At 37.0% G+C, this 19,927-nt stretch overlaps 1 protein-coding gene and 1 long non-coding RNA gene across 4 annotated transcripts in view; one reads left to right on the top strand and one right to left on the bottom strand.

The window, feature by feature from the left end:
• Positions 1-19,927, top strand: part of LOC308198929 (serine/threonine-protein kinase TNNI3K) — a 73,956-nt gene that overhangs the window by 31,144 nt on the left and 22,885 nt on the right. For both annotated transcript variants that reach the window (XM_080602194.1, XM_080602193.1), the window contains exons 14-17: positions 825-917; positions 1,001-1,058; positions 1,169-1,363; positions 1,716-1,820. In XM_080602194.1, coding sequence (XP_080458320.1) covers positions 825-917; positions 1,001-1,058; positions 1,169-1,363; positions 1,716-1,820 — 451 coding nt within the window. The remainder of the gene's footprint in view (positions 1-824; positions 918-1,000; positions 1,059-1,168; positions 1,364-1,715; positions 1,821-19,927) is intronic.
• LOC308198934 lies at positions 9-19,923 on the bottom strand. 2 transcript variants are annotated; one of them, XR_013954290.1, is made up of 4 exons: positions 19,172-19,923; positions 2,542-2,603; positions 1,188-1,346; positions 9-884 (listed from the first exon to the last, which is right to left on the bottom strand). It is a non-coding gene; the product is annotated as an uncharacterized lncRNA (long non-coding RNA). The 2 variants fall into 2 exon arrangements; XR_013954291.1 differs by lacking the exon at positions 19,172-19,923 and having other exon boundaries at positions 2,542-3,768.

The following is a 19,927-nucleotide window of genomic DNA, read 5'->3' as shown; positions in this document are numbered from 1 at the left end:
ATTCTCAATGGCAAGGGAAAACTCAGAGTTTTATACTCTTCTACCCAAGGTGTTTTTCAGCCTAAATGTACCACACAAGATTAATTATTCCTGGATTTCTTTTCATTCAAAAATGTAGTGTTGTGCATAAGCAGTAGCTATATCTCCCTAGGATAATTTCAGGAAACAATTATGTTGAAATTTTTCTTCTTGGTGTCTGCAGAGGTGCTCAACAGCACGATAATTCCTCTATGCGTCTTACTTTCATTTTCTTTAAAATGTATATTTTGTTGGTTTTTAGGAGAAAGGGATGTGAATTAGTACTTATGAAATACACACACATCCATGAATAAATTGCTTTATTCTGAAACACCTGTAGATAAAACATTCAGATGAATATCTGTACTTCAAAATATTTCACTTTTGGTGGTCCTTTCAATTTTCTATTTCAAGTGGTCAGTCTGGGTTTAATCAAATCCTTATGTCCTTTACATAGCAGCATTGAAATGTTCCATTGAGAAATATTCTGATGAACTTTATAGTAATAAGCCAAATAGATTAACAAGAGAGAGATGTTCGTTAACTAAATTAAGTTGCAAAATTCAGATTCTGTATGTACGTAAGATTTTAAACCCAAGAAGGCCCAAGGCATCTGTAATGTTGCAATTATTTATTTGTTATTGGGGTTTATTTTGAAAGAAAAAGGAATAGGATTACCAGGCAACCACTTTACAGGAGAAAAATCAGTTTTTACTTTGTAATGGTTTTGTGAAGTTAAATGCTTATATTCTGTACTTCTGTGTGACCCTGCATTTTACCAATAAGATAACTGTTTTCTTTTGCAGAAAAGGCAGATGTTCTTCTCCTCCGTGCTGGTTTGCCATCGCACTTCCATCTTCAGCTCTCTGAAATAGAGTTCCATGAGATTATCGGCTCAGGTACCAGAAATAAGAATGCCTCCATTTTAAATGTCTGATGTTCATAAGAAATACCTTATCATATTTATTTTAAATTATTTTAGGGTCTTTTGGAAAAGTATATAAGGGACGATGCAGAAATAAAATTGTAGCAATTAAACGGTAAGCTTGCCAGCCTTTTCCATTCCACTTGGTTGATGACTTAGTTTGAAGTATTTTCATAATGATTTTATTATGTTTTTGTCTTAATTTTGTCTCATGTAAATTCTAAGCTACCGAGCCAATACCTACTGCTCCAAATCTGATGTGGACATGTTTTGCCGTGAAGTTTCCATTCTCTGTCGACTGAATCATCCATGTGTCATCCAGTTTGTTGGAGCTTGTTTAGATGACCCAAGTCAGTTTGCAATAGTCACTCAGTATATTTCTGGAGGATCACTCTTCTCCCTGCTTCATGAACAGAAGAGGTATTACACTTGGTCTTTGCTAGGGCTTGTGGTACAGAATTTGAAAGACAAGTAAATTTGTACTGATGTGAATGCTAATCATTTCACTATGAAACAATAGTAAAAGGAACACAATAGAAAAAAATTGGCTTTGATTCCGATTATTGGGTGCACAAGGGAAATTAATAACTAATCAAAAAAAATGTAGTCATTTTGTTATATTCTATACATTTACATTACACAGATTATATAATATTATTTTGTATTCAAAACAACATTAAAGGTTCCAGGATTTACAGATAAGAATGATTTACATTTATTTTTGTCTGTTTATTAACTTTGAGTAATACTATATTTTTTTTTCAATATATAGAACTCTCGATCTGCAGTCTAAATTAATCATTGCTGTAGATGTAGCTAAAGGTATGGAGTACCTCCACAATCTCACACAACCAATCATACATCGTGATTTGAACAGGTAACTGTCTTTCTTTATTCTAAAATTCAGGGAATATGAAGCTTCAAAGGAACAGCAATGGTCTACAGTCTCACCTATGCTTGCAGACTCTTGTAACTGTATGGTATCTCATTAAAACTCTTGGAGCTTGGAGGAGGGTCTGCTTGCATCAGTTGGACTGGGTAAATGGAACATGATACTTTCACATTTACTGGAGGCTTTAATACATTTTACTTGAATGACTTGACACATAGTAGTCAATTTCATGCTAATAATTAATTGACAGATTTCTTATCTGAAATTGCGAACTATTTACATCCTATTTGTATATATTAATCGTGCAGGATTGCTTTTTTACAATTTATGCAATGTGGTATATCCTCCCAGTGTATATTTGGAATCCAAGGAATTATATGATTCATTTCACCAATTACCCCTCTAATAATTTGGGACCTAATTTAAAATAGTCACTAGTCCCCCTAAGGTCAATAACAGAAATACTTCTTGACCTGCAGAAGGCAATCCCTCCATTCATCTTAGGAGCCTGTCTTGAAATGGGATGAGCCTAGGCTTGTTCCAGGAGGGAGTAGCCAGCTAGTTTAGATTAACTGCCTAACGCTTATACTCGCACTGTTACATTAGGTAGTCTACATTAGAGTCAGTCTAGACTGACAAGGGAGTCTGCCTGAGTCGGTTACCCAGATTTCCCTCTGGAAGTGAAACTGATTTGAAATATACTCACTGTTTTTATGCAAACTTCATGAGACACATTTGCTGAACTGTAATTTTCACTGAAGGATGCAACTGTTAAAAACAAACAAACAAACAAAAAACTATCTTCTTACATTTGGCCCACCGATGTTCAGTATTTCTTAGAAACAAGAAACATTTCTACTGAGTGGAATTTCTTTGTGTTATATCTATACCAGAATTCACTTAAACTAGCCATTCTGTGCTAAATTCTGCTTTGGGAGCAGACTAATCAAAATTACCTATAGGCATATATCAAGAAAAGCAACTAGACAAAGAAGTTAGTGCTGAACAGCTGTTGCACTTTTTGGCCACAGTAGGTTGTTTGCAAACAGCTCCTTCAAGTATATATATGATCACTGTGACAAGAAAGTTCTACGGAAATAATTTTTTAAAAAGTAGGATGAATTGAGTTACAAAATGGGTTTTCTTCAGTATCAGGCATACCTTTCTTCATTTGCCATTTGTTTTACTGCTTGTTTTAAATAGAATTAAGAAGTGTTCATTTTGTTTATACCTCAAGTGATTGGTCCTATAGGGTTATGATGATACAATGAAGAACATTTGCCCATGTCTTGCTCCAAGTTTTCATTTCCTAGCAATATTGAAAGGTGCATTGAAAAATTCCTTGTGAAATACACTCATTTTGGGGGGAAAAGGAGATTAATTTTTCCCTTGCTGAGTGAAAAAGTAAACTGATTGTGAGACTATGCCTAGCTCAGGGTTCTGGTATCAATTTGTGAAGGAAAGATATAAAAGAGACAGCAAGCCATTTTCTGTACATTGGTATTGGCATCTTCAAGAGAAGAACATGGCCTTCATACATGAAAGGTTCAGTTTTCTTGCTTCAAGTGTACCTACAGTGACAACACTACAAAGGACACCTATAAATTAAGGGACTTCAAATGGTTATATATTTGAAGGACAAATACATTTGTTCTTTATAAATGGGAGTTTTCTTGAGATTTAAAGCATGACATGAATACCGGGGAGGGGGGAGGGAGGAAGAGAGAGAATAGATCTGTATATAAGAACAGTCATAGACATGCAAGCCAAAGCTGACCTCACTTGGTATCCTTTCTCTTGCAGGGGCCCATTGTGAGAAATTTGAGAGCCAGGCATATATATAACGATTATATTATATATGAATTATATCTGAATTTTCTCTCAGTCCCCAAGAAATTTTGCTTCAAAACAGTACTTTTAAAAATGCTCTTGAGGTCCCTTTATTAAATGAAATATCTCTATTTGTGGTTATGAAAGAAAAAAACATCCCTGCATACTGAAGAAGTTAAACAGAAATTAACCTCTTGTAACCATTGCCAATTACACACCCAATTACTTGATTTAGATGTGCAGATATGGTGTTTCTGTGTGGATATGATGTTCATATGATGTTTAGGAGAATATTGATGACCTGATTTATTTATCTGTATATACTGACTGTATGGAGACCTAATAGAAGTATATTAGTATAAACCATATTCTGCAATTTTACTGTAACAGAGCTACATAAAATTTGCCAAATTTTATTTTATACGTTGCTTTGATTGACTGAACACTTTCAAAGCTATGTCAATTATCAAAATTCTTGTAGCCTAAGAAAGTCTAAACCTACATTTTAGAGGCCTTTGAAATGCTTTATTTTGACAATTTAAATAATTTTTTCTATTCTTGCTATTCTTTTAATTTTTACTTCTAAGTTTTTAAGTGAAACTAAGAACTTAATTCTAAAAAAAAAAAAAAATTGAATGTTTCATCACATGAACAAGTGTAATTCTGTTGAGAAATATCTGCTCCCCATTTTTATTCAATGAGGTTATGCTCCATAAAATGTTCTGAGTCAATGCAAAACAAAACAGTTCACAAAAATCACTTATTCACACATTTCCATGAATTAGCAGAAGACACTGGGACAGTCAAACTCCAAAGTGCACTTTGAATTCTCTTTCAATGCATTTTGAACTGATTACAATTATCAAATGATTTGGCTGCAAAGTTTTGCAGGACAAAAGTCTGACCAGTTAAGGAGGAATTCAGGTTTCAGGGAAATCTTACAAGGGATAGAACAAAGTGTATTCGTGACTACATTTGTAAATAATGCCTGTCTCAAGCACAGGCTGTCAGTGCAACGCTGATCCAGGTGAGAATCCTCCATCTTTGTTTTACCAGCTGAGCAGTATTTGGTCGTTGTGCAGCGTAATCTGGCAGTCAGAAACTACTCAGATCATGCCTTCACCTTCAGAGCAAAGACAGGCAGTAAGTGGACAGGCTGTCCACTCTGCCGCATTTATATCTGCCCTGACAGTGGCATGCTGAGAGAATCCAAAAAATAAAAATTAAAAAAAAAAAAAATGGTGAGCCCCAAGTATGTTCCCTCCCTGCACCTGTTGGCTGCTCTTAACCAGGTGGTGCTTTTACTAAAGGAAATGTTGCAGCTCTTGATCTTCTTAACAGCTTAAAATATCTTCTCCACAGGTGGCAGATTACCATCAAGTCTCTTCTTTCTTGTTGTGTTACCAGTTCCTTATATCATAGTTTTCTAGTTTTCAGGGGTATGTCCTGAATTAAGTCAGCTTTTGATAAAGTCAACTAATGTTTTGTCAGTTTCTGTCTCCCAGTCTTGCTGGTTCTCCTTAATATAGAGAATGCTCAGTCCTGACAGTTTGGCATTTTGGAGACTATCTTTGTTATAACAGAGATGATGAAATACTGGACACAATTCACTTGTTTCTGTCTTGTTGTTTGGATTTCCCATTAAGGCATATACTTTCTTCTACTGTTTTGGAAAGATGGATGCAAACAGTTTTTTAATCTGTTTGGTTATTTTGGAGTTGTTGGAGTTTTTAATTTTCCACTTGAGAATTCTCAGTTTATTTATAGCATAGCACAGTGCTTTCAAATAACAGTCATTTTCTTTCATTACTTGATTTCCCTCCCATTGTTTGTTTTGTCTTTTTTTTCTTTACTTTAAATATTTCCCCATAATTACCAGTTTATATCACTGTTTATTCGTTTATTTGATACATTTGTTACAGTTAAAAACATCTATGATTGGATCACTTGTAAGAGGTAAGATCTAGTGCAGGTCTGTGCACTCATTCATTTATCTTTGCTGATACCTGAGTTCTCAGAAGGTCTCTTCTTGCTTTCCTAGCTATGAAAATAGTATCATGATGTGCATATTATAGTGAAGGATGGTGAAATACCTAACTGTATTGAATTGTGAGATATTTACGTAAAAATGCCTCCTTTTGCTAATGATAAAACATGCTTCTTGGTTCTGCTAGTCTTCTAATACAAAAGTATTCTGACTGGGAATTTTTGGGCTTTGCTCTCCCACGGGATATCTGCACAATGGTGTGAACAATTTCCTGCCTTTTAATTGTCATCATTTTCTTTTACAAGGTATCCCATCTAAGTCCTCAGTATTAAGAGGAGTTTTCAGTTCTTCAGTTTGGGCCCAAGGCAGGAATGCTAACAGTTTCTAACTATGCGCCCTTTGGCAAATGGATCCTAGCCCATCTTGTACGACAAAGTCCGGACTAAGGGGAAAGAGAAACTGCTGATATTATAAACTTCCTGTTGAGTGAGGAAGAGCTTGGCACTGGACAGATGTTATCTACATTAAACTTTTTTCTCAAAAAAATATAGCTGTTTATAACATCAAGGTGGCTCCACCAGTCCTAGAGACTTTTGAAAAAGTTAAAGAAAAAAGCTGGTTCAGGCCTTAATGAGTGTCCAATTTTTAAATTAAAGGTGGATTCACTAGAAGTTGCTGTGCACAAAGCAACCTGGATATCAACCTGCAAAAATGACCAGTTAGAAGAATGGCTTCTTACTACCTTATTTTTATTTTTTCCTTTATGTACCTATAAAATACCATATACCTAGATTCTCCACTGCATAGCATCAATGTCCTCCTCCTAACACTCAAGATTCCTTCTTGTCATGCCACTATCTCTGACTTTACACATCTTCTACTTTCTTACTGTGTCTCCTTCATATAACCACATACTTTCATAGTTTACTTTCAGGCCATCAAACTTTGGAGCTCAGAGTGAGATGCTTTCTTTTGGAGCTGGGCTTCTTGTCTCTATCATGGCACAAGCCAAAACCCCCACATCTGAATGCTACAGTCTAAGTAACTCTCTCAGGACTGCAAAAGATCCAAACCTTATGGTTCAGTGTTATGCCTTGTCACTACTGTCTGTTAGAAAACTGCTTCTGCACAAAAGGATTTTTAAATAATGTTTTCCACACACACAAAAAAGTGTCTCACTAGAGAGCCCAAAAGTATATCATTGCCTAACAGAACTTATTCCAGATCACATTTGTAAGGGTCAAAAGATAAATTGCTATAAGGACATCAGTGTAGCTGATGTACAGTGCTGAGAGTAGCTTAACTTTTGAAACTTTTTAGTGTAAGAGCAGAAGTCATGTTTTCAGCATGAGTCCCAGTCAGCCCACAGACACAATTACTAGATGAAAATCTTTATGATAACTGAACAGAAAGACCAAGAATGAAATTCTGACCCTTTCGTGTTAAGTTTTGCCAGTGGCTTCTCAGAAGCCATATATTTTTTTTTTACCTTTCATTTTCATATAGCTTGTAACCCTCTACGTGAGTTCTGAAATCTAATGCAATGCACATAATGCATTAAATGAATCTGCAACATGGCTTGATGGAACAGAGAAGAAAACGAATCTTTCATGTCTCTACCCTGGAAAAGGGGTTATCCTTCTGCCGTTTTAAGAATAATTGGGAGTTTTATTTTGCTTTCCAGCTTTGGAAAAGAAGTTCTGACAGCTATCAGAAATGGTGGCATCTATCAGCTTATTACTACGTAAATCAAGTCTTATAGCGGTGAGCGATTGTAGTCACAATGATTATAACACTTTAATAATAATAATAATAATAAAAGACTATTTTAGTATCAATTTAATTTAAGCCATAACAGCTGGACATGGTTGGACTAAGCCTTTGAGAAACTAACCTTCATTTGATGGCTGTAACTATCTGTAAAAGTTTCTGAGAGCTGGCTTAGTGAGAAAGATGAAAGAGAGGATGGAAGCCTGGTGGTAATGGGGATGGTGTCTGCAACTCCTCTTTGTTATAAAATCCCCTTAAAACCTTAAAATAGCAGTTGCCTTTCATTAAACCTACAGTGTATTAAAGGTAGAAGGATCTTTTCATGGCCCTGTTCTTTGGGAAAGGAACATGCACTGAATATTCTTTCTCTGTCTCTTGTCCTTAGAAAGAGAAATTGTATCTGCCAGGCTCGCAGAACTACTTGCTTTTGTAAAAGCCAGGGTGATTACGCACTTTGATTCTTTCATCTTTTTTTCTTTCCTCTGCTTCATGAAGAGAACGATGCTTGGTCTCACCGTTTCAAACTGTGTGTGGCCTTAACAGAAGACAATTAATTGTGATTCTCCTGAACTCATTATTAACCTTCTGTCAGCTCAGATCAAATTTATCTTCCTGCATTTCTCAAAACAGAGTTCCTTTTGCATCATCTGTGGTTTTCAGATTTCCAAGTGCCATTGAGGTAACAATAGTGTTTGTGAGCTGAATCTTCTAAACCTTATTTCTGTGGGTTATATGTTTTTGCCTTAGAAAAATTGGTAAGTACAGTGTTCACTGGAGGTAATGGCCTGACAAACTCCTGCTGGAGACTACCGCCTGCTTTCAGATATGTTCATACACTCAGCACCAAGATGGGCATTTCAGCATTGTTTTGTTAGAAGCACTTATGTATGCCATGTAAAGACAGGGTGAGAGGGTCTATTTATTGATTTCTTGGCTTCTTCACAAAAACTGTCAAACCAGGTCTTGACTGAGCTTATTGTCAGGCTGGGTTTATTCAAAGCCTATACAGTCCTTGAAAAGATTGAAGTTGGAGCTAGGGCTCAATACATTTTCTTCACATCAAGAAATCGTGATAATATTTGTTGCTACTGACAGAGGCCAAATTTAAACTGAGGCCACAGAAAAGTTTGTACTTTTGCATGATTCATGTGCCTACATTCAAGCAAGGGTACAACATTTGAGAGTCTCTCTAGTTAGCCTTACATTTGATTAATGTTTTCATTTGCTATCTGGTGGGGGTCTCAAAACAATTCCACATGTCATACTAAAATTGCTTAAATATTTTTGATAGAAAATATATATGGAAGTTAAAATCAGATTTAATATAAATGATGAGAGTCATGGTTACACTGTAACCATTATATTTTTATAATAAAATTTATTATCCTCAGGTTTGGGTTCAAGTGAAACTAGAAATCTTAAAGATACTGATTTGTGGAAGTCCTGGCTGGGAGAGCTTAAGTTTATCTGTCCTAAAAACTATGATTTGGTAAAATTGTATTCCTCATCTAACTGTTCTTGCTCATATCTATAGCTCTAATATGGTCGAGTTACGCTTTTTTTGTTGAGACCATCAACATTACTTTCATTTTCCCTTCACCATGTCTGCCAGCTTTTTCATTTCTTTTTCTCATATACTTTTCACTCTCATGATTTTACTTGGTTCAGTCAACATTTTGATGAATATCATGTAAGCATTGTTGCATCCACATTCATACGCTTTTATGTAAAAATTATGTAGTAATTTTTTTTCACCTTGCTAAAGCATTTTGTGAATCTTTCCCCATGTTCTCAGTTTTTTTTGAAAATCTGTGATGCTAGTTTCTAAGCCTTTCTCTTTTATTTGGTAGCATGTAATTGGTGTTTTTCTGCTTCCTCTCTTGTGTTCTTTGCTGAAAAACTAAATCAATTGGAATAGCTTCCCTGATCAGTAAATCAATTTTCAGTAGACTCTATATACACTTTTCCTGCTAAGAAGCATTTTACAAAAGGCAAAAGAAATCTTGCCTTCATTGTCATGATACATATTCTTGTACTGGATCTTAGATATGGTACATGCCTTTCATTAGCAAATATTTAATTAGCAAACATTTATTTGGCAAGTATTTTGTTTTGTCCCTGAGCTTGATTCTTTACAAATCCCAAAGGATTTGAAACTGTGGCAATAGTTCACCTTCCCAGTTTCTTTTAACAGCTTCCTCTCTCATCAAGTTTCTGTATAAGGCACAGAATCACCCCTTTTTTTTTTTTTAAACCCAGTTAAGTATAGAAGTGAGGAGCTGTTATTCCACCTCTTTTCAGCTTTTCTGGTTGCTAATATTTATGGCACATCTTGTCCCTGCTGTAATATGTATTTGCATTCTATGATAGTATCAAAGTGGTTCAAAAAACAAGTGAATGTGTGTGTAAAACCTCAGGATTTCCCTTTTCTCCTAGAATAAGTGATATTGAACAAATTTCAGACTATTTCTGAGCTGCTTGGAAAAGTATAGACGATCCCCTAAGCTGCAGATCTGTTAGGATTAAAGACTGGTGCAGTTCCACTGCACAGGACACAAGGGACCTTCTCCTGGTGCTGGACTCATGCAGCTCAGGGCAGGCTGTGTGCAAAAATCTGCATGCGGCACTGACTCTGTTGTATGGCTCTCACTCTCCCAAACTCCCCCATTTAATGATATTTTACCTCCTCTTAAGCATGTGGATCCTTCTCTGCAGATTAAAATGTCACAAGCACCTGTTAAATAATCCTAATTCATGCTGCATATAAAATAGTTACTTCAGTGTTACTGACCTACAAAACGTTGACATACATGAGTTGACCAAATTGGGATAAATGTAATGTTTTGTGTGGAATATGCATCAAGTTCCTTTTTTTTTTTTTTTAATTTGGCTGCTGGCAGTGCTTTATCTTGATCAAGCACAGAAACAAACAAAGAAAAATAATCAAAGCTGCAGTATTATTAATTTTTAGTACCTGTTCTTCACAAGTTTGCCTTCCATTTGCTATTTTACATGCATACTACAAAGTCTCTCCCAGGAAAATAAAACTTTTTCAATTTTTGAAAGAAAAGCTTACATCTGCAGACATCCTTGTAGCATAATAATGAATTTTGATTCATTGTTGCTGTTCTGTGAAATGTAATTCACAATAAATGGATTCCATTGAGCCCTTTTAGAGAACCCAAAAATAAGCGTTAGCTTTCCCGTATATCTTAAACTGTAACCATGCTCGTCAGTGAGCATATGGTTACTTCTTTTTGTACTGACTGGTAGAGTACACCTGTCTCTGTCGTTATGTTGGTTTTCTGAAAACACACATTCAGAAAGGCACAGGTCCCACCACCGGTGGTATGCCCCAGCCTCCGCCGTCTGAGGAAGGCAGTTCTAAGGCTGTCTGCAGTCCACACAGAAGGCCTGCCTGTCCGTGCACACTGTCAGTGCCAGGAAACCCTCCAGTCTAGCACCCTGATCAGACCACGCGGGTGTCTTTTCCCAAGTGCTTGAAGAGCCTGGGTCTCGCTGCCTGGTGAAGGGAGTGTTAGGGACAGAGCAGGGGAGGGTGCAGCTGAGACAAGCGTGTCTTGTCAGTACCTTTGGCTCCAGGTCCCCGCTCAGTGACCTGATTTTGCGACACTGGGCTTCTTCAGTACTCTGTTGGTCTGCGTGCCACCAGTTTCACTAGTTCACCCTTCTCACAAGCTGCGTCTGGCCACGTGCCATATGTTGCATCAAGAAAAGAGAGAGCACGCCAGCTTCAGGACAGTGTGACTGAGAGTTCTGTGCTGGGGTTATTGATGTTAGGAGGTCTTTGTTGGAACATTTCCTTTTAAAATACCCTCTGAAGCACCTGCGCATTTGCAATAAAATACAGGCTGTTCTGGCCAGCCACCTTCCTTTTGCTGCATCTCCCTACAAAGAAAAGAGGTATGCAACTACCTGTTAAAATCCAGCTTTGGTGACAGCCACGTGTTTACCTTGAATAAAACTTAGTGAAGCACCAGAAAAATAGAAAAGAATACAAAGGAGCCATCCCATTCTCTCCAGTCACACTGAGAAGCAGCCTTTGCTGTAGCTGGCGTACGATCCTTGCGATCAGATGGGAGAATGGGCAGGAGGGAAAGGGGGAGAGGGAAGGTCAAGAGACAGTGTACTCAGTGGAGGAAAACAGAATCCAGTTATGGGTTTTAGGAAAGCAAAGACCTGCTTTGGAAGTGTTTTAGACATGCCTGCCTGCAGGTGTAGACAGGCATGACTGTCTCTGCTTTGAGCTTGCTGGAAATGAAGAATGCCTGCAGTGCTGTATCTGTGCTAAGTTTGCTGACAGGGCAGAGTGCATTGAAAGCAGAATTGTACCAATGCACACACAGACCCAGAGCTACCCAGTCTCCCACAGGGAAAATAATGCCCGTCTGTGTTCACTCAGACAGGCGCTGCACCAGAGGGCCCCCTTCATGGGCCCTCTTGCATGACCCCTGCCAGATCATTCATAATTTGGTAATATCATGTGTCTTGAGCCCTGAAAGGAACTGAGAAATCCTTTCTCAGTTCAAACCTTATTTCAGCATTTTGAAATTGCATTTATATCTATGCTGCACCAATCTTATGGGGTTTATATTTCTAAAAATGGAAGAGATAGCAGGGAATCATAGTAGAGATTTTAAATCTGTATTTCTACACATTCACTTTTGAAAAAAGCAGTGTACTTTTGAGAGGTGTTGGAAACCTTAGTTCACAGGTGTACGTGAGAACTTGGTGTATGTGGTGAACAGTACATGAGTCAAATGATAGTTATTGGCTCATATGATTTATTTAGCCAGCTTTCTCTGCTACATACAGTACACATGGCAACATGTGATTCAGAAACATTTTTAAGGGTATAGAAGGGCAGCACAGAAATGCTTATAACTGATTTGAAAGCCAGACTTTCTAATGTGAAGACTGTTCTGCACACACATATTTCTTTTTGGGAAAAAAAAAAAGTCAATATTACAAGAAAAGTAATTTGGACACTGATGAAATCAATATGTACTACAGCTCACATAAGAAGTTTGTAATATCCTCTGAAATCAATGCCCATTGCAGGATACAACCATTTATAACTTCACACAGATATTGTGAAGTTCACAACAGATCCACTGTGAGGTTAAGAATAAAGGATCTCAAAAGCTGTAAATACAGTGAAGTGAATCAGATTACTTTTTAGTATAACTAGATGCTATCCTAGTTGCAAACTATTGTCCCTTATTTTTCACAATGTATTGACTTGAAACTACGGCTTTCCAAACTGTCATCAACTATTCTACAGTTCAGCTTCTTTTCTAAAAAAACCTTCAGTTAAGAGTGTCATGTTGAACAAGACGTGAATCTGAAATAATACTGATGCCTAGGAAAAAAAAAAAAAAAAAGATTCAAAATAGCCTGTTTCTCCACATACAGGAGTGAAAGAACATCATTTTTCTCAGCTGGGAGGTATTTTCAAACACCGTACATAGTCTTTTTTTCATCCTGCTCTGTAAATAATAAGACCAAAAAGAATCATTTAGTCATCACTCAGTTTAGGACTGAGAGATATTATGTGAGTCAACAAACCCAGTCCTCTGCTGTCACAACCAACCACTTAATAGTCTGATATCTATAATGTAGGCTGTAAGTTTGGTTGACTAATGCATGTATTTCACTTGGAATGCCATTATGTATTCGAGACTTCAAGGAACAAATAATATATTAATCTTTTGATAGTTTATCTGCACTTAAAAAGTTGGAATTGCCTTACATCTATCATCAACTATCAACTGGCCTCTTCACATTCTCTTGGATTATCATAAAACTTCTATTCTCTTAATATTAAGTAGGTGCCTTCCAAAAAGGCTATTTAGTGTTCTTTGTCTCTTTAGAAAAGCTTTGCATTTTCCTCCTAGCTCACCTTAGGTTTTCAGCCACTAATCCTAAATCGTAATCCTAAACCCTAATTCCAATTTGAAGTTGCATGGTGCTGTGAGTATGCTTATGTTCCTAACTTCCTAGTGACTGCAATTTCATTGTATTAAATAAATGTTACAAGTTTGTGTTCAGCTTTCCAAATCATAAACAACTCCATCGAATGTTGTGGACTTGAGTCACACTAGGAGTTTTCCCAAGTGAAAGTCCTGTAGTCCAGGTGGATAGCAATATGAAAATACTGAAATTCTAAGCATGCAGATATCTTTTATTATTCCATAACCATAGTTTTCTTAACACAGCATATCTGAAACAGTAGTGCATAAATTGTGATGAGATTCTGTTATTCTGAAGGCATCCTCTCAGTTCTGAGAGAGACCTGCAACACCAAGAGAGAGAAACTAGTTCTTTGTTGTTCGTTAGCTACCCTCTGGAAAAGTGCTCAAATATGCTACACACCTATGAAAATAGGAGTCTTTCTACAGCCAGTTCTGAGCATGAGTAGCTAAAATGTATTTGTATACAGGGAGGGAACGCTTCTGTTTTGATAACCATATGCTGTCAAAGGTAAGTAAGCAATGTAGTAAAATGACACATCATTTTGTATATTCAATATATTATGAAGAAGAAGAAAATAAATGGATCTGAAAGGCATTTATGGATTCGCAGAAGCCCATAATTGTATAAACATGTATATAGGTGTTTATTCAGTGCTTGGGGACTGAATGAATTATCCTAACAAATCCCTGTCTAGTTTGTTAGTTTGTTGCATGAGGAGATGCTTGCATGCTGAGAGATAAAAGAAAGACTTTCTTCTTTATAAAAAAGAATTTCTTCTTTATATCTACTCTAAACCTACCCTCTTTTAGTTTAAAGCCATTCCCCCTTGTCCTGTCCCTACACTCCCTGACAAAGAGTCCCTCCCCAGCTTTCCTGTAGCCCCCTTTAGGTACTGGAAGGCCACTGTAACGTCTCCCTGCAGCCTTCTCCAAGCTGAACAACCCCAGCTCCCTCAGCCTGTTCTTGTAGGAGAGGTGCCCCAGCCCCTTGATCATTTTTGTGGCCCTCCTTTGGACGTGTTCTAATACTTCCATGTCCTCCTTGTGCTGGAGGCCCCAGAGCTGAACACAGTGCCCCAGATGGAGAGCTGCTCACAAGAGCAGAACAGAGGGGGAGAATCACCTCCCTCACCAGCTGGCCATGCTTCTGATGCGGCCCGGGATACAGTTGGCTTTCTGGGCTGCAAGTGCAAACTTCAAATTCCACAGTTCAGACAAAAGCCATGAAATGGGGGCCAGTATTAGGAGAAAGATAGATTTTCAAGATTTATGTTTGAAGATTCACTAAGCTATATCTACAGTGTCACACTGCTCTTAAAACCAATAGTCTCTTCTAAAAGACCAAGGACTATGTCTGTCTTTGGGAGATGTAACCAAGAGTGTCAAAGAATCTGGTTTGATTTAATACTCATTGCCATTCTCTTGGGATTAAAAGACTGAGAGAAGGGAAAACGATCTCTCCTTTTTTTGTCTTTCATTTTCCCTTTTGGGGCTATTAAGGATTGGATACAAGAAATAAAATAAGATTTAAAAAAAAAAAAAAAAAAAAGGATATATACCTGATAAAGACTATTATTCTTTAGTGGTTTAGTTCCACAATATATTGACAAGCACAAGCAACAAATGAAACTATCTTAAATTGTAATGCTATGTAAGATAACAGTCAGCAAAAAGATAATACTACCTATTCCAACATTGCCCATATTTTGTTCTTTTTCTCTATACAGCACTTCTTAGTATTGGCAAAATAAATGTCATTTAAATTATCTCTCCAGAATGAACATGTGCATTTAAACTAAAATAGGTGTTACCAAAGGGTGTAATTGATCCATATCACAGAGATCCACAGTATAAGAAAATTCAGTGGTAATGTCACATGCTTACAAATTGTGCATTGCATCTCCCTCTAGTGACCAGCCTGCATGTAAGCCTAGATCAGAACTGTGGAAACTTTCCATCTGAACTATATTCTACCAAAGAAGTTGGGGAGGGAGGGGTTGGTTTCTTTGTTTGTTTTCTGTAATGCATGAAGTTTATTGCAATTCCCCCTGGGAATGTTCCTTTTGATACGTGGTGTTTTTGCTAGTTGAAGAATGTAAGCTTCTAGGGTTTATTGTAATTTATAACATGTGCCAGCATAGAGGGTAAAGGCAGACTGGAACACTTTAATCATTATTTATTTTTTAGGTATTTACAGGTGTGCAGGAAACAGTCTTTTTTCTTGCACAGCATGTTATGAAATGTCTCATTTCCATCTTAATTTTCTTAATTCAGGACAAAAACAAAAGTTGAAATCTTGAAAAATTCCTGAGATACCTGGGTTTATTTTCTAGCCTGCTGTTGGAAATGAGTTTATTTGCAAGAACTTTAGGTTTAATTTTCTTTGTGACATTAACCTGGTCTCTATACTATCAACTTCCTGCAAATGTCTCCATCCCAGTGTCCTTTTGTTAATAACTCTAACAAACATATGCATCTTATGGATAGATCTGAACAGATAGCAGAAAAATCAGCAAGAACTCATTTAGCTTCTTGTTATTGCCGTGCTGTTGTTGTGTTCTTCCTAGGAAGTTGTATGAGTTAGGTTTTGAGAAGATGACAAAACTTTTGGAGTATCTTTTAATCTGGTAGCCTCTCTGTGTAAGTAAGATTGCATGAAAGACTATATGCATTCTGCATGAGCCTTCAGTACTTTCTGACCAGAGTCAATTAGAGGAAGTTTGTTTCACAGATCATTGTGATAACACATCTGTTGCAGATACTACTGAGTTACAAACTTAATGCATGTGCTGGGCACATGCTAAGCTAAAAGCCTTTCAGAAAGGTCTACATTTCAGTAACGTAGGCTATGCTATAACCATTTAGATGGTTGTGCCAGTTCAGTCAAAAAGCCTTTTGACCCCTTCAGTGTAGTTGTCTCACCAATGAGGAACGCGTCTTCTTTTTTCAAATCATATCATCTGGGTCAGCCACAGTTCTTAAACTGAATCAAGAATTCAGAGGGGTTGAATGGCCTTTGTTACGTAGAAGGTTGGAGTAGTCCCTAAAGACCTTAATCTGTAAATGCAAATATTAGTAGCCATTTCAGGATTGATAGGATGGATACATATGTAGGGTTACGTTTCCCTCCAGATATCCATTTCCATCACTGTCTTTGAACAAATAATATGTAAATAAAGCTGAATTTTCTTCATATTACCTTCAATAAATGGATTTAAACCACAACACAAATCTCCTAATTCAACTCATCAGTTCTAGTAGTTTTAAGATAAATCCAGTAGGCTTAACTCTAAGCTTCCAAATAGATCTCTGCCAACAGTCAGTTAAAGTTCTCGTTATCCAATCCTTTACATTCACTGAGGCTTGCAGTTGCTATGGTTTCAAATATTTCACTAAAACTAAAACACTTCTCTATGTGCCAGCACAACTAATTATCTTAGATAAATAATTTCTTTGATCTCAGGAGCCCTGACAGACAAGTCATACAAGTGCTCACCAAACAGAAGTTTTCCTGCATTTATTTCCTCCTCTCTAACTCCAGAAACTGGGGCAAAGATGAAGATTTATATTGAGATAAATACTTAATATATATGCCTAACATATAAACATCATATTTTCCTGGGATTTCTTGCTGTCCTCAATTCATTTAGCAGAAGTGTACATCAGCTTCTCCTAGGCTACGCCTGAAATCCTGGGCATTCTCCACTGTGCACAGTCAGCTGTAGTTGTAGTACATGGAGATGAGGTGAACAGATGCAGGGAACAAGCTGAAGTCAACAGTGCAGTCCTCACACATAACTCCAGCATTTTCAGTAAGTATTGGGCTTAACGCACAAGTGCTACACAGCGTTTCTGTCCATGAAATTCTGCTTGGTCAAACCACAGCTATGGCCACAGTCCTAAGCAGAGTGTGCTCCGTGTGACACCAGCCATTGCCTCAAATCTTTCCTTGCTACTGTTCTCAGATGCAACCACCACTCTCTAGGCATGCTGATTTCATTGTATAGACCAGTTTGTCAAGGGAGCTTTGGAAGGACATGCCAACAAGTGGTTCCACTATCACAATCAAAATGCACTGCAATTTTTGCAAATGTAATTTTTTATGATAAATACAAATTGTAATTCCATTGTGTGTGATCCTGGCTAGCCTGTACATCAAAATATTCCATCTAGTGGACTGGTGATTTTTCTGTATCAGCTTTCAAGGTGTTATCATCAAGCTGCTGAAAAATAGCTTCTATATATTTTATGGTCTCAACTATTTAAGCGATTCCACATCAAGCAGATGTGTTCGCAAACTAATGACTCTAATAATGAGTTCAGATTAAAAATTATCCTAATTACCTCAGTTCATTTAACCCCTAAAATGCGTCTGGCATGCTTAGGGCTATCATTCTGGTTAATTATATTCCTTGTGCACTCCAAAATGTTCTCACGCTTTATATGTCTGGATAATTTTTCTGAGGCTGGTGGACCCATGGTAAATGTCTACTGAGCATAGCACCTCTGGGAGTGATAGCCGTTCATGATGAAATACAAGGACAATACATTGGTAATACACCAGGGTGATGTCAGAGCAGACATCTTACAAAGAGAGTATTTTCCTTTGATCCTAAAGACCCTGATTGTTATGTCCTGGGTTTCCCCAGGAAGGGGAGAAAAACATATTTCAATCTTTTTCTAGTGCTTTCTGCTAACCTGAAATTAATCTTTAAGTAAAAAGAAGCTATGGTTGATCAACCAGTCTTACCTCTTTTGCTATCTAATCTGCTGTCATGATGAGAGCTACACACAGACCACAGACCAGCATACAATGTCCACTTTTCGCTGGGCATTGGCTTGAACTTGCAGTAGATTTTCCAAGTTGACATTCATAAATACAGCATAAGTACTGATAGTTGAGATCCACTGGCTGAGTTATTGTTTGAAAAATTAGCCTGTGCTTGTGTGTTTTCGTAGAGTGGTGAGACAGGCCTCGTACATCAAGTGAAACCCAGAAGTTTGAAATTTCATTTGTAAAGTAATAGAAAAATGGTTATTCTTCCATGTTTTGATTTACTCTCTTTGAAGATGAAACGATTGCTATTAACAACAGACTTCAAGAACTTAGTGTAACTGTTTATTCTTGCTGATACTAATCTGTTTACACTGCAGTTCAGGGAAATTTTGCTGTTAATTCTTTCTAGACATCAGATCTTTCTCATAAGGCCTATGTGCCTGATAACATTTTCAACTCTTAAATTTCTTTGTAAACCTCATCACAGGAAATTTAGGCTCCTCTCTTTAACTCGGCTTTCTCTTGGCATTTCGACCTATGCTGTGGCATTGCCACTCTGTCACTCAGGCGTTCCCAGGGCCTTAGGGTGGCCCTGATAGACTGGGCTTACAGGAACAGACACCACACCAACAGCTTTAAAGATAAACAGTTTGTAAATAATAGTACAGTAATAAATGCAAGTAGAACAGTAATCTGGGGGGAAACAATAGCAAATCCAGTAATTCAATAGTGGCTAAACTTTTACCCAAGCATGCGAAGATGGGCATAACCATGGTTATCGGGTGGGGCAGCAGCAAGGCGACTGCTTTCTGCAGGAGGTTAAACTAGACATCTCCTGTGATCCCCTCCAGCCTTAGCTGGACTGGTTCTATTTTTCGTTTGTTTATGTATTGGTCAACAGGCCATATATTGTACATAATATGTTTGCTAAATTTCTGAACTGGAACATGAATGGAGGGCAGGACTGAAATCTTACCTCCGGTGATATCAACAGACCAATCTCCATTAGTGTTATCAGGGACAAGTTTTCATCCTAGACACTGAGAAAAGCTACGGGATGGATAAACAGATGGAGATATTTTAAGAAATACAGTACCTTTGTCTCATGAAAGCATCATTTGTATTAGAAAGTATGGTTATTAAATTGAATAGGACTCCCTATTGTGTCTTTTTTTTTTTTCCCCAGATTAATGGAGGTCTAGCTTCCAGTGATCCATTCTATATGGGACTCTTCAGATCTATTCTTGCCCTTCTACACATTGACATAAATTAGGAAATGACACTATGAATTTACAGTTAGGGAAAGCGTAAATTACAGTTAGGGGAAAGCCATAAAAGACAAAAGAATCAGTCCACATAATTTTATTTAAAATATCACTGTTTTTATATTCAAATCCTTTTCACTCCATCACTGTGATTAAGTACATATATTTAATAAAGCTATTATAATTGATCAATAATTAATTACAGAAAATGTTTTGATCTAGTACTGATTAGAAATTGGTATTTCATTAATGAAGCTATTGGGTTTGCCTTCTCAGAGTTTATGTGTATTTTATAACAATAAATAGGAGAGACAGCTGAAGTGATTTATCTACAGACATTTATTTTCTTAAGTAAATGACTTAAAGTCATCAAGATTTTAGCTATGAATCAAAAACTGTAAAATTTTCAGCAACTGTAAGAGACTATTAAACAATTACCTATAATAAATATTTTTCTTTTTTTTTCC

Source organism: Anser brachyrhynchus (assembly GCF_964034855.1).
Source record: "Anser brachyrhynchus genome assembly, chromosome: 8".
NCBI lineage: Eukaryota > Metazoa > Chordata > Aves > Anseriformes > Anatidae > Anser > Anser brachyrhynchus.
The sequence above is the reverse complement of the archived record's forward strand: the minus strand, read 5'-3'. Positions and strand labels throughout refer to the sequence as shown.